General features: G+C 39.4%; 1 protein-coding gene across 2 annotated transcripts in view; it reads right to left on the reverse strand.

Annotated features, from left to right (window-relative positions):
- The window catches only part of GLIS3 (GLIS family zinc finger 3), a 151269-nt gene extending 128124 nt beyond the window's left edge, over positions 1-23145 (reverse strand). Inside the window, exons 1-2 of one of the 2 annotated variants that reach the window (XM_031507261.2) lie at positions 23077-23140; positions 18343-18373 (exon numbers count right to left, since the gene is read on the reverse strand). In XM_031507261.2, the coding sequence (XP_031363121.2) occupies positions 18343-18373 (31 nt within the window). In that variant the 5' untranslated portion in view covers positions 23077-23140. Of the gene's footprint in view, positions 1-18342; positions 18374-23076 lie in introns of both variants that reach the window. The other variant, XM_077790044.1, reaches the window with a different exon arrangement.
- Positions 23146-23958: the final 813 nt, after the last annotated feature.

The raw sequence follows: 23958 nt of genomic DNA on the forward strand, positions 1-23958 counted from the left end.
TTGGATGTCCCTGCCTTAGCAGAGGTATTTGACTTAATGATCTCCCTAAAAGATCCCTTCCAAGCCTGAAAGTTCTGTGATTCTGTGTTCTTTGTGATATTAGTTTGAAAAACTACAGTGTGGTTGGCCAAAACAACAAATAACCCAACAGCCTGACCATGTGCAGTGATGTAAATATTTAGAATAGGCTATCTCACATCAGTGAAAGTGTGTAAATTCTTAATTTATGGGACTGGATCACAGCTGTGATCAGAATAAAACTATAACTTTCAATTAAATAATACAAATCTTCGTAGCCACACCCAAGTTTTCTATTTTAAAGAAATAATAGAAGTCCCTTTACCGGGAGCAGTTTTGTTAGACCACAATTTAGCCCCTGGTTTCTAGTTTCCAAGTCCTTAAAAATAATTTCTTTTTCTATGAATTTTTGAAAGAACAAGTTATAACATGCTAGGTAGTAATGAAGGAAAAGATGAGTTTATTATCATTATATTCAATGTTCAAACCCTTGCAAGAGATTCCAATATCTAATTTAAGAGACTCATTTTGGAGATCTGTGCGTAAAGAACTATTCAAATAATTCAGTTTGACCATTAATGAACTTATAGGTTAGGATACAGTGAAGGAATCCACAGGAGCAATCATGTGGAAAGAAACTGCTCATGACTACTATTTGTTCTTGTTTTTCTCAGCACTTTTTTTTTTTTTAGTCCAATGAATGTGGGTTTCTTCTTTCTGGTTCAATATACTACAAAGCTTTTTAAGTCTTCTCAGAAACTGGGGAATTCACAATCTTTCTTGAACCAGCATCCCTAAAACTGAACATAAAAATAAATATGAAATAAAGATCACCAAAAAAAATCGTTATTTTTTGCACAGAATTGATGTCTTGATATTTGCTATATGACTGTACAAAAGCAGGCTAATTGCTTGAGCTCTTGAAGGATCATTTTTATTAGTCAGGAATAGGAATATATATTTATTGCATTCTTAAATATTCCCACTTCTACTTAGAAATCAACATCTATAAGAAACAAATTTACTTTTACAAAAATCGACTGTGAGGAAGAAAAGTTAAAGATCACTCTAAACATACTCTTCCCCACATTAAAACCTTTTGCTAAAAATACATAGTTTTACATAGGTTTTTCCTTTGAAGTTTTTGCTGAGTTACTTATTACACATAAAATGAGTGATAGAAGGCACTGCATGCCTCAAATGGTGTTAGTGACTTGACATTTATCAGCATTTTTTAACCACAGAGCTGTCTGTAAATGTACCCATGTACATTTTCTTTTCACAGTGAAGCCAAGTGGGACTGGCAAGGGTACTGAGAAGACCCTGCTTGTCCTCCACCCCAAAACCAAGGACACAGTTCTTGTTTATCAGGTGGTGATATAAGAATACCAAGGGTGTTTCAGCTACCCTCTGCAGTGCAAGAATCCAGCTAGATGTTACCACGATGTCTGCAGCAGCAGGGAACTTGTTCAGTCCAGCTCCCAGCCTCCAGCTGCTCGTTACAGCTGCACCACACTCAGTCCCCACCTCTACTCTGTAAACGTAAAGTGAGATTTTCAAAACGTGCCAGCAAACCTTCTAATTCACCTACACCAATTAAGATCTCAGGATCAGACAAAGTGTAACCGCTTCTGAAGGCTTAAAATCAAGGAATACCAGACTAAAACAGCATTTCTTCAGTCAGGGCACAGCAACAGGACACACTTCAAGGCTGACCCTACCGTGTTGGTTTTGAAAAAGGCAGACAACACTGAAGTAAGAGTAAAGAAAAGAAAGTAAATCAGAACGGCATCTGCCTAGTGCAACCTGTGAACTCCAAGGCACAATACTTCCCAGGTCTCTCCTTCAGGAAGAACAGCTTTGCAAAACTTCTCAAGTAACCTGAATGTCATTTACACAGATTTGGTCCTCAGCGTTCCACTTGGCTTGTAGCAGGGCAATTAGCAGCATAGTCCCTTTGTCCAGCTGGTAGAATTATACTATGGTTAAGTAAACATGGGGCATGTACACTTTGTTCTCCCTCTTCCTCCCACAGGTATCCCTTCACACACTTTCAGCTCTGACACACAATTTCAATTAGTATCGGTTTTACCAAAAGTCAAAGGCAAAGTAATGAAATCTGCATCAGCAAAACAGATTACCTTTGAGAAGACTTCAGTTATTCGCATGGCAGAGATTGCACACTGCAGCTATACCTGCTCTGTATGTATGCCTTTCTGTAGTTGTGTGTAAACTTTGTATTTTTAATGTGACGACACTGTTGCTTATCATGACTGCTGTCATAGTACCTCTTCCTTGCTCGATAAAGAAATTGGAGACTGAGAGGAGATTTGAACACTTCTTCAAAAAGTCTAAAAATAGAAGGCAGCAATGTTGGGGAAATAATTAGAGCACAACAAGGATGGTGATGGTGGAAGATAGACTAGAAACAAAGCCACAATCAAAGAGCAGAAAAGCAAAAGTCACTTTTTAAGGCCACCTGCCTTATTTGAGTTCACTGCCTCTGTTAAAGAACCACTTGCCTAAAGGTGCTTCTAATATGCACTATCAGTTTGGGGAAATGACAAAGATGACACCTTCCACATTCAATTAAAGGCTTAAAGCAAAGGATCAGGTTGTAAAATTTTGAATTGGACTCAGTAGCATGTCAAAAATGTTTATCAGCATTCATAAACAGGGTCCATTTCAGACAAAAAGACACATACATAAAGCAAGTTATGGGAATGGGAGAGGTATGACTACAAGCACTATGCAGATATTAAAACACTTCTTTAATTTGCAGTTGTAAGTTTTTGTACCTTAACAGTCACAGATTTTGACACAGTATTAGCGAGTATTAGCAGCAACTCAGAGCACCTGGAGCAGGAATTGCTAGTGAGAAGGCAGCAAAACTAGAGTTAAGGGAAAGAAATAGTAGTTTTCCACAAAAGGTAATAGACATTATTACAATGCAGATATTTCCTTTCACGTGCAGTTGGCTGGGTTTTTTTTTCATATATAGGGGAAAATATGGCATCATGTCCTACTGCATTATGAAAAGGCAGCTGATGTGGTTTTTTGTTTCCATGGTGAGAGCATTGTCACAAACACAGAACAGTAATCAGCAGTCACTAATTTTCTGGTTACAAGTTAGACAGCTATGGTATTTGATTCATTTGTACATACGAATAAAGGACATTTGCATCTCACATTTTGAATTTGTGCTGCACAAATAAAGGCATGTAAAATTAGGATATGTGCATATCTAGTATGTAAATAGATAACAAGCAGAAATACTGTAAATAATTAGAATGCTCACCAGGAAAATGGATGGGAATAGACTCTAAGAAGAAAACCCTAAACCTTATACTGCGTTAGCATCAGCAACTGACTAATTTGAATTGAGTCATCTGAACATCAGACTGCACCTTTCACAACCAAGTATGAATGGCTGAAAATACTGATGCTCAGTGTTTTCTTTTAATAATTCAAAACATCTTTTCAAATGTTTGCAGTCATAAATAAGATGCTTTGTTAATACTTTAACAACTTGTTTTTCCTTTTCTAGAACAATTCAAGGCTTTTGGGAAATTTACAAAAGCCAGCTAGACAAAAAGTCCTATGTATCATTTTTTCTTATCTTTCAAAGATACTGTTAATCTGTAAGTGATTTATTTTCAGCAGTTTTTAATCCAAACTCAATTACCATCCTTTTAACACTATTTTAGCATATGAATTTCAACAAAATCTGTTCTATGTGAAATTCTATATTACAGGATTTAATTAAAATGAAATAAATCAGTTTAAACATTTAGAACCCAATACGAATTTTTCTTCTATACATTCAACACTTCCACAGAAACAGCCAGTATCAGCATTGTTTTCTATTACATTCTACAGAACTCCAGCATTTTCTAAAAAAAATTCTATCACTCCTCCACAAATGCTAAAAATAAACAGCTCCAGCAATTTGAAACTTTCATTCAAAGTTTCAAATTCACCTTTTGACAAAGAGTTGTTACAATCTGAAAGAAATTTTTTTTTCTGGCTTCACAGGCCTACCACCTCTCTCAACGGAAGAGGTTAATTTTAAAAATCGTTAGATTGAAAAATAAACTAATGATAGAGACAGAGAGCTCTCAGGCAGAATTATCTGATAATAATAATGTAAAAATTCTTGTTCTCATGGCCAACAGAGGTCACAGATGTGTAGAAAGTACCTTCCAGATTGTATTTTCAGAACTCTCTGAGCGAACACTGGAGCTTATCTTCCCACTCTCAAGGCCCCATGGATAGGCATATTTTCTCCTCAGTACAGTTTTCAACTACCACAGTCATTGATGTTTGCAAGAGTCTTCTGCAGAATGTACACAAGGATCCTTTTCCTTTTACTAGGAGGAAGACTTTTAGACTACGTTTTAGGTTTGAAGGCTTCAGCCATTTGTCTTTTTAATATTTTTAAAAATTATTTTCCCTTAAAAAATGATAGTGCACAATGACAAGAAAATATACAAGTCTAAATAAGTCTTTTGAATATCAAGACCAAAAGGAAAACAGACTTGCAAACCCCACAGAAGAACTGGAGAAAATCACAAGCTAAGCTTGATTCAAGAGTAGTGATGGTAAGTAACTATATCTGTATTTGAATTACAATTTCTAATTCCAATCCTGGTTGCCCTATGATTTCTGACATTTTCATCTCCTGTGGTCCAGATTATGCCCCTTTAATTCCACTAACCCTTAACTTTATACAGTTTAGTCTTTACAAGGCAAAATGTTTCCAGTATCTGTTTCCTGTATCAGATAATATTTACATCTGTCAAAGGCATAATTTTAAATTAAATCTATTCAGACTTTTCATATTAGACTCTTCACTGAACTTGGGGAGTTTGGTGTTTTCCCACACAAGTAAAAGTGAGAATTCTTGAAACCCCAAGTTTCAGTTTCTCCATCTCTCAAAATTACAACTCACTGTACTTACCCTTTGTACAAGCTAGTTTTTACCTCCCATCACTGCTGTTGACATGCCTGGAAGAAGCTGAGCTACAGGAAGTTAAGAGGAGTGCCAGGAACATACAAATGAGAAGGAGAGGACACAGCTGTCTGAGATACAGGATGAAGCTGCAAGGAACACACTACACAAGCATGCTGGTTTCTAGAAATGCTGGCTGACAGAGCAGTCATAGAGGGAAAGGAGACAGAATTGTGATACTGGGGTCACCAGGACTTATCCCCATCCCAGCTGGTAGGGACCAGTGCCTTTGGTAATCGCCACACAGATGACACTGCAGAAAAGGCATGGGTGAATAGTTCTCCAGCAGCCAACTGGACATGTGGTCTGACTCATTTGTTTCTCAAGCATTTTCTTAGACAGACTCAAAGCTGATATACATTTCAAATACCCAGTAAGTTTAACATCATAGTGAGATATCAGTCCTACGTAATTTCTGCACAGGACTGTCATGAGGCCTGTTAAAGTTATAACGCATTAAGCAGTTTCTATATTTAGCAACAAAGTGATTTTTCTTTTGTGAGAAAGTATTCAAAGCAGACATAGGGAAAAAAATAATTAATGGGTTTGGTCTTATATAAGTTTCTAAGCAGAGTTAGTAATTTGACTATTAATTCCACAAAGCCATTTTATGAAACAAATGCTCTCAACCCCCATTCAAGTTAAGAGTAATAGACTGACCAAAAATTGATAGTTTTACTGTCCCATGTTTGTGATTACAAATAAAAGAATGGATAAATGGATAAATCAAATAATTTATAAAAACAGAAATCTACATAAAATTAATTTCTTCATTTCTTTTTCCTCTCCATTAATTTTTAAAATTCATTCAATTAAAAAAAAATTATTATAACTTCTCTACTCTTTATTCCATCTTGACAGCAAAACAAGTACAGTTAAGCAACATTTCACTTCAACAGAAACAATATTCCCATCACATGAACCTAATAATTTCAGAGACAAATACTCACAGCACAAATTTCAATGTTCTCTTGTGAACACACATGATACATTCAAAAATAAATGGCTTTTCACAAGGAACTAGGATGTGTAACCACATTTCACACCAAGGACGGGAAGTAGTTGAGAAAGTAGTGCAAGTTACTAAAGGTACAGACACGTGAGAAGTCAACATAGAAAGCCACTCCTGGTGGTGCAGCAAATCTAGCAAGAATCTCAGTTTAGTTTAAGCAGGTGAAACACACCAGCTTTCCTCCTCTCTGGACAAAGCAAAGTCATGGAGCAGCATTAACAATCCAGGGAAGGTACATCATGGCCAGCCCATCTTCCATCAAGCTGTCTTGAGGTCCCAAGATGAACAGCATTTCTGTTGTATTACTAAAAGTTTTTTAAACATTTCCTCGTATTTGAAATTCAACTAAACTTATAGCTACTTTTTTATGCAAATAATTATCCAAGCAGTCCTCTCTTAGTGTCGAAAGTGTCAAAACATTCATAAGAAACAGTGGATTGTGTTAGAAGATATAATTCGCTAATTAATTGACATCAATGCTGGGTCAGTAGTTTTTTTATGAACAACATTTATTTGTGAATACTGATTGACAGGCCAATTATAGTTTGGTTAGCTGGAACTTGACAGCCAACTACAGATTTATTAACAAATGTTCAAACAGTAGTATACAACAAATGCAAGTTCAATCTAGGTAAAATATGCTACAACTGAACTCTGAAATAAGCCATTAAAAATGTCTCAGGAGGACAGAGCAAGCATGTTAAAGTATATGTTATACAATTAAGAACTGTATTTAGCTGCCAAAATGGTGTTAGCAATGATGATGACTGCCTGTCATATTATAATGGTATTTGAATAAAGCAAGAATTATAAATTTATTCTGGTTTTCTCAACTGCCATTTTAGTAAGAGTACCTATTTTCTTTTTAACTTTCTAAGCAAAAACCACTTAACTGCATACAGAGAATTCTTTTTCCTTCTTTAAACATGTACTTACGATATTTCCAAAATGTTCATAGGAAAACTGTTGGTAAACCCAAGGCCTTTACACTGCCCAAATCTCACTCAAGTCCCAGAAACAGACAGACTGTAGACAAACCAAGACAAACTGCATTTCTTAACTGTAAAGTAAAGGTAACTTTTTTTGTGCAAAAGGAGAATATAACACTAGTTGAAAGTACTGAAGTAACATTAATGAAAATAGACATTCAAGTCCAATAAAGAGAAACATCTTCCATCAAAATCCCAAGATTTGAGGATACTAGGGCAGAAAAAACAGACAAGAGAACTTTTTCATTTCTGTTTTTCTATCTTCAGTTCAGTCAGTACTAAATACTACCTTAACAGAAAAACCTGTACAATTTCCCATGCTCATATGAAATCATCACTCTTGATGTTCATAACCATGAAAACCTGAATAAATTATAATGTTAATAAAACATTATCCAGCCTAAAAAAACCCTCTCTGAAGGGGAACTTAAAACCTTTTGGGAACCTTTTTTTGGAGATGACATGACAATATTTCTTCTGTCTTGAAGAAAGAAACATTCCCAACATGCTTTCAAGGTCCTCTCACAGTTGCTGAAAATGCAAGGAAGGGACAGCTTGACCCAAGCAGCATGTTCCTGGTTCCATGAGCTCCTTTCATATGGGATAGCCCCAAGGTCAGCCAGGGTGGGCAGCTTTTGGCAACTGCTGGGCTAGTGGAGGAGAGTGGGCTGGAGAGATTGCAGGGTACAACACAGGGCCAGGATGAGGCAAAAGCATAGCTGTGGGTGGACAGAAAGTCACATCTCAGGGGAAAGAGACACAAAGACTTTGCAAATTACTGGGAAGGACCATGCCCCACTGCACCAAAGCCCTGCACTGGCTGCCAGCAAGAACTCTATATATATAGACCATATATATATATGGTCTATATAGACCATGTATATATAGATATATATACAGCATTTCTGAATAAACATTTTTATTTCCCTTCTTACTGCTTTTACTCTTCTCTTTTTTATGTTGTCTCTACTTAACATCTAGCTCTAGTCCCTTCTCTAGTTACGTTATCTATCCTAATTTTGTAACACCTTAATTTAGAAAAATTATATAGGGCTTGGCATATCTATTTTCTAAAGGCCAACCAGCATTCTCCATCAGTATTAGCAACTGTTACCTCCACTAGCAACTGGAGAACTGGATCAGACATTGCATGGAGATTCCATTTTCAAAACCTTCTTAGTACTATTTAGTAGGGCTAAACCAGATATGGACCACAGACAAAGAAAATCTCCTAAATTTAATGATTTACATTTTCCAGATTATCTTCAATCAATAGGAAAAGGAGAACATTTTGGGGCTTTGGGGCAAAGTGACTTTGAAACTTGCCTTTCCAGTAGACATTTGCCATTTTCAGTCTGCCAGTGGTTTTTTAGCCATGCTGAAAATTTTAATCTACTGGTTCTTTTTAATCTACTGTGTTTAATCTACTGGTAAATATTTCAGTAATCAAACCTTCAAATTTCAATTCTGTAAAGTCCTTTTACTAAATAGGTAAGAATCATCAAAAAAATATTTGTAAAGGCAGAAAGACCTGGATTCTCCTGCAAATGATAGCAATTCCTTCAGGGAAACTGCAGGGAAAGAGTATTATCCCACTTATATATGGGGATATATATAATGGGGATATAATATCCCACATTATAATGGCTTATAATATGCCTAAATATGGCTTCTTTAGTAGGAGAGAAATTTTAATCTGATGGAGTTTATTTCCTTGCAGATGAGATACAGACTGGATAGAAGTAGTAAAGCACATCTTCTATTATCATTTGGTTTGTTTGAATTTAGAGGGGAAAGGGATGGACACTGAAAGGAAGTAAAAATGGAAAAGTATGTGATTGCCAGGTGTAAGATTGATCCCGGGGCCTTTGGGGTTCGATCCAGCTAGCTCTAGACCCCCAGTCCCTCTCAATCTCACAAGGACAAAACTAAAAGACTGGAAGCGCTCTTTCCTCTCAGGACGATAGTCCCAATTTATTGTGGAACCACTCCAAGGAAGTCCAAGGGAAGCAAAGAGAGGAAAAGAGATCTAGGGTCTTGCAGTGGGAGATTTTAAACCCGGGGAAGGGGGGCAGAGGAGAGGGGCCACAGCCAAAGGAATACAAGTGATGGGAGGGTGAGGGGAGGCAGTAACTTGGGGAGCGAAAAACACTGGGACTTTGGAAGAGAGCGGAAAGGGTGTGAGGAAGAAATTATGTGATACAAACCACTTAGTGCAACATAAAAACAACCCAGTGCAAATTCCAATCACCCAGTGCAAAACAACTAAATAAATTATTAAGTACAATACAACAACCAGGTATACCAGGTACTACATCCATTCACAATTGTTTAAATATATATTCTTCTTCCTATTCATCTCAATTAAATGTAATAACTTTTAAGGCTGAATTTCACTAAAAAATGAACAGTACCAAGGTAGAGTCAGACAGAGCAACCTTTTCTGAACACAAAGAAATGCCTTCAGAAAGAAAATAGCATTTTACCCTATCAAGTTACCCTCAAAGCCACAAGAAGCCCTGTAGAACAATTCTGACAATGCAGATAAGTTACATCAACATGCAAAGAAATCCCTTACTAGAGCCCAAATATAAATTTCTGGGTGCACCGTTGTTTTCAGCAGGAATTTGACTAAAGCCTGACTCATTATCATTTCAGGGGACTAAATTCATCAGGCTTTTGGGCACATTTGGAAGGGGAAAGTAGAGAGGGAAAGCCAGAGCTCCCTCACTATTGCACACAGCTACCATGGGTCAGCCAGGATGCCAATACTTCTCACCGGCTGAAGTTCAACCATGCCAAGCACCAACAGAAGATTTGTGCCCTGGAGATGCTGCTTGGACAAAACAGCCCTGCCATGTGAACACTTCCAGGGAAACCTGTCAGGTCAAAATTCTCTCCAGAGATTTTGCAGGGGAAATGCTATGCAGCAACTGTTTTGTTGTAATAATTAAAGCTGGGAAAGGCATGTCTCTTCTACTGACCTCTCAGCTTGGTACTCTCCTCACTAAGCAGAAAAACCTGAGGAGCTGGCGGCCTCTGCTCGTTAAAGCATAATAATGCACTATAGACAGGCTCTCCTCTCATCATTTGAAACCTCTAATAAAGTGTCATGATTTAACTTCAGCAAGCAACTAACCCCCCACACAGCCACCACACTAAAAATGTGTCAAATGGTTAGACTAAACAGGGATAGACTTCTCTAAAAAGCCCAGGGAAAAAACACTTAAACCACTGATTTTTATCAACCATATAGTATCTGTAGAATTGACTACATGAAACCTCAATGAAATGAGATTTTTATCTCAAGTTCCATTTCATATATTTAGAGCTGTAACCAGAGATTATTGCCTGAACATGTGGTTTGTTTGCTTGGGGTTTTTTTGGGTTTTGTTTTGTTGTTTGTTTTTTTTTCCCACAAGGGCCTATGTATTCAGCTGTGTCACAAGACTGAGGCAAAGGCTCAAAAAAGAAAAAAGCACATTCCCTACTCCTGCCACAGGCCCTCCTGCATTTCGTGTGAGATGTGTTCTTTACATCCCCTTCTGGGGGAACATCTGGTCCCCCACATTCTGTGGAGATTATTGAGCTGATTTCTGACTTCTGGAAAAATCCAACACCTAATCAGCTTCAACAGCATATGTGGCCCAGTGGCACCTAAACCATTCTGAATCTCTACAAAAAATGTCTATGAAACAACAGAAAGCCATGCTTGTGTCAAAAGCAGAATTTAACAAACATTGGTACAAAATGGAAGTATTTGACTTGGCCCCACAAATATGACAGTTAAATACATATCTTTATTACTGTATTTCATGCCTAGTGCACCTTCTACTGCACTCAGCACATATTGAGATGGTATCTCAAGTCTGCTGAAAAAATGGTGCATACCCTTACCACTAGCAGCGAAAGAAATTCTTCACTAGTTGAAGTATAAGGTAACATGCCTGCAAATACCTTAGTGGCCTGAGATGAAATTTAGCCTGGAAGGTAAAAAAGGAACAGAAACATGGACAAAGGGACATATGCAAGCTGTTTATAACCCAGTCAGAAACAGGTCAGGTACATGTTAAGCAGTTTATTGTCCAAGCAAAGTCAAACATGGAACTCCTTGCAGGAGTGTTCCATGCATTTACAGCTGTATGAGTTCCCTGAAAGCAAATTAAAGATAACTACATTTTATGTATAGAATAGTTGCCAGAAGAGCAGCTTCTCTTCTCATTGTTTTCTGTGGTTGAGTGGTAGGACAGAGTAGTTAAACCAAAGCAAACTGTGGATTTTCTTCCTGTTCAGCACCATCTAATAGGTCTGAAGCAGTAGGGACCAAATAAACACATCACCATGGTGAAGGGCATGTTACAGTACTGCTAGGAAAGACAATATACTTTCTGAAAGAACACAATAGAAATATGACAAAACACAAAATAAACTTCAAAATTTAGTATTTGCACACTTCTATACTGAAGTGTGTATGGGACAGTTTTTTCACAGCCTGCTCCTCTATGAAAAGGCATAGACAACTTCTATGTTCCATCTCTATAGGTGCATGCCCAGCTCTAAAATTAATTTTGTGCTTGACATCAATAAATTGCATTTTATGTTGAGATCTCAAATCACTTTATAAATGAAAAAATAACTTTTCCAAAATTTGCCAAAAAAAATAATAGAGGCACAGGAAATTCATACCAAAATAGTGAGATCTTCATTCACCCAGAGGAGCAGGTGGCCTCAATACAGTTTTCAGTAATTTTCAGGTACAAAACTTCCAGAATTTTCATATTTAACTGGATTTTTATTGCTAATTTCCTCTATAAGGGTGGCTGAAACATACATCTCTCCGTATGAAAACAGATTTTATTAGTGCCATCTCCTGGTGATAAAACAAAACTGAAAAATCATTAACTAGAGTTGAAGATTCTTGGAGTAAAGTGAAAATATAATAGTTTGATCTGGTTAGGTTTTCTTTTAATGACCTGAGGCATCAGATTTTCCTCTCTGTAGAGTTGGAGAATACAGAACTCATTAGCCAATTTTAGGATGACATAAATAAGCATCAGTGACAATGGAGGAAAACCACAAGCTGTCATCATAGTGAAAAGAAGCATCAGAAACCTATTGATTAATACACCCTATCTCCTTTTTTGGGTTTGCTCCAATCAGAAAGAATAATATTTGGTCTAGGAAAATCAAAGAAAGGTGAGCCTTACTTAAAACCAGCACCTTCACTATACTGCATTTTGGATTGCTGCCATTAATTTTAAATCTCACTGTCTGAGTCCACAAAGTGGAGGGTAAAGGGTATAAGACACAGTATGAGAGAAGTTAAAATACACTCAACACAGAATGGGAAACTGTTGGCAACATGCCTAATACTCTTGAGTGCCTTTACAGTTCTTGTGTAAAGTAGCTCCTTTTTGGCATTAAGCCTTAGACTCTTCAGGGGCCTTTATAAGTTGCCTGGGGCCTTTATAACACATAGACCAATATGAATTTTGGCATCTCCAGCTTTTTTGTTTTCTTCAACATTTTGTTCTCAAACAGAATTCTGAAATTTTAAGATAAAGACTGCAAAAGTAAAGAATCAATGTAAATAATTTCCTCCCATCCATCAATTCTGTTTAAGTGTTGCCTGAACATCATTTGTGTTCAGGAGATGAACCATGCCTGAAATATGAAAGATAGGGGAGAAAAGAAATAAGCCTGAAATAAGCACTCCAAAGGAATGTCTTGCAACAGGAATCTGTGCACTAGCTTTTAAATAAAAGTTAAGTAAACTTCTTGCACATTCTAGGAGAGGCATACCAACAGCAGCAGTGAACCTGTTCAAGCCCAACCAGGTCATCCAGCTCCTAAAACTAATTTTTGATTTAAACTCAAGGATTCTTATATTCATAGTTGTACCATTTTGAAAAGTCCTAGACAAGAGAAATCACCAAGGCCCATCCTTATTGTCTTCAGAAAGGATTTCCAGAAACAACTACCAGAGCTGCAATGCCAATGCATTCCGTGCATTGATGTTGTTTTTTCAAGCATATCAAGGCCACCAAAAGATGTGCAAAGCTGAAAAATGTGCCAAGCTGTATAAAAATGAGATCATTGTCACTTACATTTTTATACTTAAATATCATCAATAACCAGGCTTTAAAACTGCCTAGTTATTGATTACAGAAAATAACTAAAAAAAGAGAGTATTGAGTAAGATTTGTGCATAAGGAACTGCACAGAATACTGATGACTGTCTTTTTTTCAGACTGCGCCAACTGACACATAAAAAACAAAAGTACTAGAGAGCAAAATAAGTATGTTAAAGAGATTTCAAGTGTGGCTCAAGCTGCTTACTGATTAACACTTCAGCACATAACACTCCTCACAGACCTGTGGGTTATTGTTCAAAAGTGAAACAAGGCTCTTTTGGCAACTGGAAGCAAATTATCCTCACTGACCAAGTTCACAGTTCTCACACAGCTTAGTAGCACTGGAGCTGTTTCTTCTTCCAGAGTCTCTAAAGGGAAAATCAAATCAAATCAAATATCAAGATGTAATGGTATGTCACCTATTTCCAGGATAAGAAAGAGCCCTAATGATCTCTAACAGAAAACAAGTTCATCTTACACATGAACAAATGAGCTAATTGACTCATTTTACCATTAAAAAAAAAAAAAATTTACAGTCACATTTGCAAGAAAGCAGAAAATAAAATACAGAATGTCAAGGAATAAACAACACTACAGAAAACCTCAGAAATTAAAGATGACAGCTGTCTTTTCAATGCCTGGAAAAGGACAACAAAGTGTGTCCATGCCTATCTGCACAAGTTTCTGTATTTTTTATTGACATTCCCCATCTGGGAGCAAACATCCAGATTTGCTCCCTCAAGCTCCATTTCAGGTACATTTATTTCATATCTTCACAACTGTAACACAGTCTCCATCAAACACCCACATGCTGACTGCACTGGTTTTAGTAGAGCTGTCAAGATGGAACAAAAGGCCAGACTGGTTTCAAGGCTTGAGGCTTGAACTCCCCCTGCGTGCAGTGTCACCTGCTGCCAGGGAGAACAGGGATGCAAGGAGATAGCTAAGGCACTAACAACTGTGAGATGCTTACAATTACTGAAAATCCTGCCAGACACATCAGCTCAAACCACAATCACAGGAAGACCAAAACCCAGTTTTTCTGGCTGCCTTTCCCCTCTCCCTGTCCACGTTAGACTTCTCCACCAGGTTGTGAGTGCAGTGGCTGGAGGTGCTGCAGCTGCACTGATGTCACTAACAGCATGTCAGCATCAGTAAAAATTCTTCATCAGCCAAATCCAGGTTGCTTTAAGACTGCACTATATTTTATTACTCCTAAACTTTGAATGAATTGTCATAACACGTTAAGCATGACCTCTGTGATTCAGATCCCGAGCTGGATCCTCCCTCCCATAGTGTTCACCAATAATGCTGAGGGAAAAATCAAAAGTGGGCTCCCTAATTATTCCCACAGCTACCTCCTGCAACTACCTAGACCAGCAAAAATATGTTTATTTTTAATATTTCTCCATGAATTTCAAATATACCTTTTCATTGACTCAATATAAAAAACAAATAGAAGTGTTGAAAATACTGGTGCTTTCAGAAAGTATGTGCTGTTTTCAGAAAGATTTGAGATTTTTATCACAACATGAAACACGAGAATACTCAAGATACGTCTGAACATAGTCCAGCTCACACTCACAAATCCATTGTCTGCACATAGGAATGAACAAGACAAGCAATAAGAACAGCTACTAGACTTCCTAGAAAACAAAATTACTATTCAGATGTGCATAAAGTATAGATAGGCTGGTATTAAATCCCTGAATACGTAACTTTTGGACATAACTACACTAGATCACAGTTCTAATTTGAACAGTTTGAAATGTACATACCTTAAAATAAATTACTTTCTTAATAGAATATTCAGTTAAAAGCTGGCATTTTAAAATTGTATTATTTTTCATAACAAAACAATCTGCCCAAAGAGCTGCATTGATGAGAGATATTGAAGACCAGAGGTGGCATCTGAAGTCCACAGTATTTTACCATGTCCACAGTGTTTATACATAATCTTTCCTAATGCCAGCCAATCAGCTGAATTTTCTACTTGCTATTCTACCAAAAAAGTGGACTATATTACACATGTGCTAATCAGACCAAGAAGGAAAGGCAGAATTGACAGCATCTAGGACAGAGCAATTGGGCACAGCAGATAAAAATACCAGTTCAAAATCCACAAACCAGGGAGACTGAACTGGCTGATGCTCTCTTCACCTTCCCATGCTGCTCTACAACACACACTGTAGGTGGATTAGCTATTATGTAGGGCTACTTTAAAGATCTCCGTATGGATTCTCAGTTTTCAGACATATCATTTTGAAGACAGCGAGAATCAGGCCCTGCCTGAAGTGAAAGAGTGGGGAGTCCTTTTTCCACTCTGTGCTGTGGATTACACCCACCACCTCCACCACTTTGAGCACCAGATGAGTGATCCCAGAGGTCACGCAATGAATATGTATATGTATTACCACCAGTCTGACTCAGCAGAGCACTCAACATGCAGTTAACTTTCAACTAGCTCTGGAATGATACTGGTTCAAGTTTGCAAGCCTTGCTGAAGAGGGACAGACTTCCTAAATTTTCAAATGGAAATAGTGAAGAAAAACAGGAACTTGAGAGAAGCAACACACTTGTAATAAAATGGGAAGTCTCTCTCCTTTTCTCCACTTTCACTTGGATATTTTCATTTATTTAATTTATTTCATTTTAAACCATTTAATTATTTCCTATACATTAAATTCTCATGTCTATGTACATTAAATTTTGAAAATAAGATTAAAAATTTCTCCAAAGGAGTATCCCCATCTCCAGCATGACCAGAGTCAAGAAGTATTGTAAACTTAAATGTTCCATTTTGACTTCTAAGACTCAAAAGCAGACAGTCAAGTACATTTTCATCTGATGCAAAAGCACTTACTCACAGAGAACCAGACTCCAAATTTTGTGGCAGTTATGCATCATTAATTTCTACTGCATAAACAGTGATTTCAAGAAGTGCATTGCAAATCTATGGTCAAGACAAAGCACTCTACAGCACGTCCAGCCTAGACACCTTGAAAAAGCATGACTATTGCTGCTTTCATCAGTAAGCAGCAGTTACTCACCAGTGGAAAGGTGTGTTCATGCATCCAGGGAGTATTCCTGATAGCACTGACAAAATTCTCATTTTTATGTGGTGCCACAGAACATAAAAATACTCTCTGGATTTGTTGAGTCAAAAGGTTATTTATAAAGAATCTTAGGACAACTCAATGATTCCAGGCAAATGCTGTGCAATACAAAGTCCCTGAACATAATCAAATTATGAGTTTATTTTGTGGAAAATATCAAGGCATCTTGTTGCAGCGTCTCTTCCTTTGTAGGAAAAGAATGGTAAAGAAGTGACTGGCTCCTATCTGCTTAAATCAATATGATCTGCGTATGTACTATTGGAAAAAATTGCTTTTACTGATGACACTAAAAATTATTATTATCTTCATCTCAGCATGAAGTTTTGAAAAGTTTGAAAGTTTTGAAGTTTTGAAAGTGTTTGAAAATTCTTGCTGTTTTGGCTTTAAAAACTGTGGGACTGGCAGTTCTGGGGATTTGGGACTTGTAATAACAGGTCATTCTCATTTGTAACCACACATTTCTTGGAATTTAGGGCAGGGGAGTGAATAGGACTGTCAATGGTGCTGCTCTGAGGAGCTATCCCTCCTCCAAGTGCAGGCTGGCAGGCAAGTTTCCAGTAGCTGGGATTGGGGTGCTGCTATTTGAAGATGGGCAGGGTGCTCCTGCATGAAGTCTGATTGATGAGATCCACTGTCCACAGCTGATCCTAGGTCCCTGAGGAATACCTGCTGTCCAATGCCTCATACTATATCACCTCCCACTACTTTTTAAAAAGTTAATGCAATCAAAGTGTGTTTTTACAGACCCATAGCTATGACTGATATCAATCTAAAGTCAGTGAGAAATCCACTGTATATTACACCTGTTTAAAAAAAATACATAAATAAAACCAAATTATATTGTAGTAAGTAACAGATGAAAGAGGACTGCACATGACTATTAATTTTGTGACTTTACTGGTTACAAGGAACAAAGTACAAGCTCTATATGGTCTCTCAGGAAGAAAGAATAAAGCCAAGCCATGACTTAAGCTCTGACACAAAGAAAACTTTTTTTACCTTTCTCCACTCTTCAAAAAACTGAAGTTTGTAATAAGGTCAGCTGCCTTCACATTCTCTAAATAAGCCATGACATTAAGTGAATGCTGACCAAGTACAATAAGGCAGCCGGAAAAGAACTCTGACAGGGAATTGTCATTAGGATGAACTAATCTATTGCAAATTTTTCTGCCATCTCCTCAGTCTATGCTGAAAAGCACCTGCACTAGGGAAGCACCATATAGATATTGACAAAACAGAAAAGTAGCAGGTCACATTGTAAAAGACATGCATAAAACAACATGAAGAGAAAATTGTGAAATCACAGAAAAGTCTCTGTGGTCCCTCAAACTCTGTGGCACTTCACAACAGAGGAAAGCACAGCACAGAAGCATTTATAAACACAACTGTAATCACTTTGAAACTGAATGCTTATTATAAGCCTATAGGTATGCTATAATTTAAATATAATCACATAGTAGCAAATCTTCAAGGATATCTTTCCAGTTATACCAATAATTTTTGAACACTGACTTTTCGTCACTTATGTTTTCCTATTATTTAAATCTTAGAAGACAAGACTGGTAAAGGGTTTGAGAGATCATCTCAGCCACAACCTTCTCCAAGGCAGAATCAAGTAGATCTAAAAATTTCCTGACATAGAAAAGATTTTTAGGCAAAAGCAGCATTTGTAAGTCACTGGGCTAAGATATACAGATGAGGAATAACTTCAGCCCTAATGCAACTGAACAGCTTAGGTCCAATTTTCATCACTAGGTTCATCTGTTAAGCATTAAGCACATGTTTAAGCAGTTTGTTCAATCATAGACTCAGTGCCTAATTAACTTGTTCATATAAACAAATTAAGTTGACAGCAACAAAACTGAAGTATGGCTTCAATCATGGTTTTCATTCATATACCCATTAAGGTTTTAATGAAGTGTTATGGTCTCCTTGCAGCAAAACACTAAGCTATAACTTTATATTCAGCTCAAAATACTCAACACTGAAGACAGTAAGATTCCAACCAGAATATTCATCACTGAATTTAATATAAAACCTTCATACTTAAACCTTTGCTTACTCTGATTCTGCAATGTCTCCATTTTCTCCATCTGTGAACAGACAAAAAACACAAAGCATCCTGTTTATTTCACAAAACTGCATTCACAGCACACTTCTAGACTGAAAGTCATCTAAATGCCTACAGAGATATCTACAAATAGGTATTCACGCACAATTTCCAGGTAAAACTCACTAAAAATTAAAGGCTTAAGCATGTTATCTTCAAAGGCAAGAGCAAAATCTCTAACTAGGAGAGGTATGCCTTAACCACACTTAAATGGTCATGAAAGTCTTATTCTACATACTATTTTTAATTGTTACATTTTTATGTTGTGCAAATAAAAATTGCAAAGTACAACAATAAAAATCAGTTTTACTTATTTTTGTGCCTGGGTGAAGCATAAATCACTCTCTCCAGTGAAGTCAGCCAAGGACAAGGAGAGCTGAATGTTCTTAAATTCTCAGAGTTTGTTTTAAAAGCAGAAAGTCCCTTACCTTAACACAGGTGACCAAGTATTTAGAGAAAGATATACAAAAATAAAAAAAAAAAAAAAAAAAAAAAGGGCAAGTTTTGCTGGCAAGGGTTTATACCATATCACCATAGATTGGCTACAAAGAAAAACCATTCTTCCCTGTAGTTCTTGTCTGCAATTTTAACTACATTAGTACAAATATAATTAAGAGACGATTATAACATACTGAAAGCATTTGCTTTACTCAACAAAAGCACCTTTAGTTTAATCAACAGAATTTTTCTACATAGGTTACACAGATCTGCAAGGCTTATAAAAGTAAGGTTGATATACAACTTGTGTTGTTATAATGCTGGTGTCCTGTGCTATTCTTCTCTAACAACATTATATCTTACAAGGAATTACAGTTTTCTCTACTATCATCTTTCTCATTTCTTACTGTTGTGGTTTTTACACTTGAAGAAAGGCCTCTGGACTAATAACTTCCTTTCTCATGTTAGCAAACTGTTTTTTGAACTAATTGACCCGCAAGCAGAAACAAATCAATTTTTTTATGAGAGTAGAAACGTGTTGAGCCATTCTTCTGCATTTTCTCCCTTTAGTCTCCATTCTGATTCTATCATGAAAATGTATAACATTACATTGACATGCAAATGAATATATTAGCCCTTTAAAATGTTAAAGCACCTTGGAGAGCATAAGTCTTCTCATTTTAAAAAGTATTATTTTGTGGAATTTTAATATCAATTTCCATCAAGAAATCAGGATCTTCTCATATTAGTGGCCAAACTGAATGAGACCAAAGCACCAGATTATCTAGAGGTGCATTAAATAATATATAAATAATTAAATTAGGGCATGAATTACTTTCTAAAAGTCTAACTATCTTTTGCATGAAATCCATAAACAGCTACCCATAATAGTAAAACCCCATACACTTCTAATCAAAGTGATCTCGGAAATTGTGAGAGTACAGCACCAAATACAATGGCTTATTTAGAAATAAGCTTTGCAATCCTGAGTATGGCTCAAATTTTACATCCTAAGTTAAAACACAAAAATCCCCCCAACAAACAAATAAAAAAACCCACAGAAATAATAACAAGCTGAAACGGATTGTCTGTACTGACAAATTACTTTGTTCTATTGAAGGAACAGAAGCACTTTCCATCTTTGAATGCAATGTTTCTGTCCATCAGTAAGATACTATAGTGACCTTTTTGTGCCCCCACATATGCCAAAAAACCACTTACGTCCACTGCTTTTAAAGTCTCTTTTTTCCTAAACTGACATTACTCAAACTTCTGACTTTGCATCAATAACATTATGACAACATAAGTGCTCAAAATCCATAGCAATGACTCATAAATTGACTTCCATCAAAATAAAATTTAAATTCAAGCTGAACCAAAGCCTTGGAAAATCCAAACACTACTCCTTGAGAAGGTGAAACAAAAGAATAATTCACAAATCTATGTCTGTAGCACAGTATGCTATATCGTCTACCTTTCCAGTGCAGTTTTGAGAGCTTTAATCAGAGTTGGCTAACTGCTTCACCCACTGAAAGGAGAGGTAAAGTACTTTTCAATTTCAACAGAAGCAGAGATCAGTTTAAGGAATAGTAAATCCAGCTCAGGAGATGCTTTCATGGAAGTAGTTATTAGACACTGGCACTTTGCATGCAGTGTAGCAAGCACTATCACAAAGGAGAAGACTGAAAGACAAGGCACTCAACCTTCTATTTTTCCACTGGACACATCTCACCTCTGCAACAGCTACCAGACACCACAGAAATCAAACATGAACCATAACCCCCTCCTCTAGGACTGTGCATTCCAAGACTGTGAGTGCCTGCCCTCATCCCAAATATGAATATGGATAACCAATACTCTCACCATGTTCCCCTCAACAATTTCCTTGGCACAATTCCAGGGAAAAATTTACTTCCTCCCAGGGCTGAGCAACAACATGGCCACCCAAAGTGTCTACCTACCCTTTGAGCTCTATTCTCCCCTATCAGCCCTTCCATCTATGCATGGCCATGGTTTCTGGAGCATCATCTTTCAGTGGCACCACAGTAAAATACTCAGAAGTATTGGCATCACACATGATGAGCCAGTCTGGGTGCACAGGACTGTGATGGAGAGGGGGAAGGAACAGGCACCAAAAGCTATAGGGATGCTTCACCTGAGCCTCACTGACTCCTGAGGTTTTTGTGTGTCACAACTGCTTGTGAGAAAGACAAAACCTTATACAGGTGCAAGCCACCATGATTTTCTAAATAGAGCACACATGCATAGGAAGTGCTACAGTTTTTGTACAGTTATCTTGCTCTAGTTTGCAGAACAGAGCACAGCAATAAATTCTCATTGAAAAGGAAAACCACATAGAGATTTAACTAGGCAAGAAATAATAACTGAGAGTTTGAAATTACGCTTGGAATAATAGGTACATTAAGAATTCCAACTGCAATAAAGGAAGACAATGTGCTTTCAAAACTGGGGCTAAAAATAAGCTTTTCTCTCAATTTATATAGAACATCTTCCCCACCCTCCATGTCTCCCAGCATCTCAGAACTCACTCACTACTGAGAATAATAAATATATCAAATTAGCATCCACTGTTTTGATAATTTGTATCCATTTCTTCACAGTAGTATTCTTGAAGTACCACAGGGGTCTTCATTCCAAACTGCAAGTAGTCTGAAAATATCACATTTTTCTAAGGTCCTGGTTTTCAGCCAAGGAAAACTAGAAAAGTTCACACAAGCTGAAGGTTCTTAGTTCTTGAGCATCATCAGAATGATACAGCATAAACAAACAAGGTAAATGATAGCTAAAGATCTTCCACAGCACTCAAGGCAACCAGGCCCCAAATATGATTGAGTTTCTCAGAGCTAGTCTAATGAAATCTACTAATTACTTATTACTTGCATCACTATAATTCCTAGGAAGATTAGTCACAGAAAGGAATGCCTTTGTGCAAGGGACTGTACAAACACAGAGCAGAGCACAGTCACTGATACTGCTGCAAATGCCACCAAGAGAGCAGCCATTATCAGTGGACAGGATGATGTATATCCTAGTGTAGTTACCATTCTTGCCAGCCTGCCAGAGAAACCTTCTCAAGTTTATTATGTTAATAATAATAGATTGTTAAGATCTCATAAGCTTCCTCTCTACTAGAACCTTAAATATCAGAGTGGTGCTACTGCAAGTGGTTGCACCAAATGAATAGCATGAGCTTTCCAGGAGCAAACTTATTCTCAGCAGGGCTAGCTACAGCCTTCAGACAAGGTGCTTGAAAAACCCAATATAGATCAGTCAGCACAGAGTACCTGAATCTGAGCAAGCTTTCTGACATGCCATCAGTAGCCACAGCATCCTTACCTATCAAACAAAGGTTTCTGCAAGCCTTTCGTGCACCTTTTACTCTCAATGCTGCCTTGTTCACTTTGCCTCTAGTGACTTGGAACTTTCCAGGAGTGCAGGCACAACTGCTAATGCTGCCGTGTCAGCAGTGGTGATATCTTCAGTCCATGCAGGACATAGAAAACCACCAACAACGTCCCCAGAGGCAGAGGTATAGGGCCACGGACACCTGCCCTGACTTGGTGCCCCTGCTACGACCACTCCTCGTGCAGGAGGCCACCATAGGTTGCCCGGTTGATGGCCCGGGGAACAACTAACGCCACCCTTATCACTACCACGGCTCATCCCACAGATCTCGCAATCAAAGCATGAGCAGGATGAACTGGGGCCAAAAGCGAACAAGGGAGGAAGGCACAGCTAAAAGTTAATTAATTTAGTCTTTTAAGAGGCTGGAGTTGCTAGCAATGTACAGGCCGGCAGATGAAGAGAGCTGTCACCTCACCAAGCACGACACGTCTGGTCTCTTGCGGACGGGGACAGTCCCTGGATGAGAGGAAGCCCCGGGCGGGACACTGCCCGGCACCAGAGCCGCGAGCCTCCGCGCGGCAGCTCCGCGGGATGCACATCACTCCGGCCGGTACCCCCGGCCGCTCCCGGCTTCCCGCCCGCGCCGCTCCGCAGCCTCCCTCCGCGGGTACCTATCTCCGGTTATTCACCAGCGGGATGACAAATCTCCCGGGCGTGCGTCTGTCCCGTCTTTCCAGACAGAGCTGCGTCCCCATCTCGGCGGCGGACCGGCCGGCGAGGTGAGTAACCGCGAACTGACGGCACCACAAGAGCGTTTGTTTTGCTTTCCCTTCTCCTCCGCCCTCCCCGCGCTGACACGGAGGCCGTGAGCCGCCGACTCACCCTGTCCCCGCCGGGGCCGGCGGCGCGGGGCCGGGAGCAGCTCGGCGAGCGGGGCAGCGCAGGGGCCGCGCCGCGCCGCACGCCCCCGGGCGCGGGCACGCTCGGCGGGGCGCGGCGCCGCCGCGGGGCTCAGCGCTCCGCTCCCGCCTACCCCGCGGCAGCCGCGGCCCCCGCCGAGCGCGGCAGCCCGTGCCCGCTGTCATGTGCCCGCCCTTAACCCTTCCCGCGGCCGCGCCCGCCCCGCCGCCCGGGAGGAGCGGTCCCGGGGGGCACAGCTGGGCAGGGGGACACAGCTGGGCAGGGGGACACAGCTGAGCAGGGGGACACAGCTGCGCAGGGGGACACAGCTGGGCAGAGGGACACAGCTGGGCAGGGGGACAGCTAGGCAGGGGGACACAGCTGGGCAAGGGGGACACAGCTGGGCAGGGGGACACAGCTGGGCAGGGGGACGCAGCTGGGCAGGGGGACACAGCTGTGCAGGAGGGCACAGCTGTGCAGGGGGACACAGCTGGGCAGGGGGACACAGCTAGGCAGGGGGACACAGCTGGGCAGGGGACACAGCTGGGCAGGGGGACAGCTAGGCAGGGGGACACAGCTGGGCAGAGGGACACAGCTAGGCAGGGGGACACAGCTGCGCAGGGGGACACAGCTGGGCAGGGGGACACAGCTGGGCAGAGGGACACAGCTAGGCAGGGGGACACAGCGAGGCAGAGGGACACAGCTGGGCAGAGGGGCACAGCTGGGCAGGGGGACACAGCTAGGCAGGGGAACGCAGCTGGGCAGGAGGACAAAGCTGGGCAGGGGGACACAGCTGGGCAGAGGGACACAGCTGGGCAAGGAGACACAGCTGGGCAGGGGGACACAGCTGGGCAGGGGGACACA

Source organism: Lonchura striata, chromosome Z (genome assembly GCF_046129695.1).
Source record: "Lonchura striata isolate bLonStr1 chromosome Z, bLonStr1.mat, whole genome shotgun sequence".
In the NCBI taxonomy this organism is placed as follows: domain Eukaryota; kingdom Metazoa; phylum Chordata; class Aves; order Passeriformes; family Estrildidae; genus Lonchura; species Lonchura striata.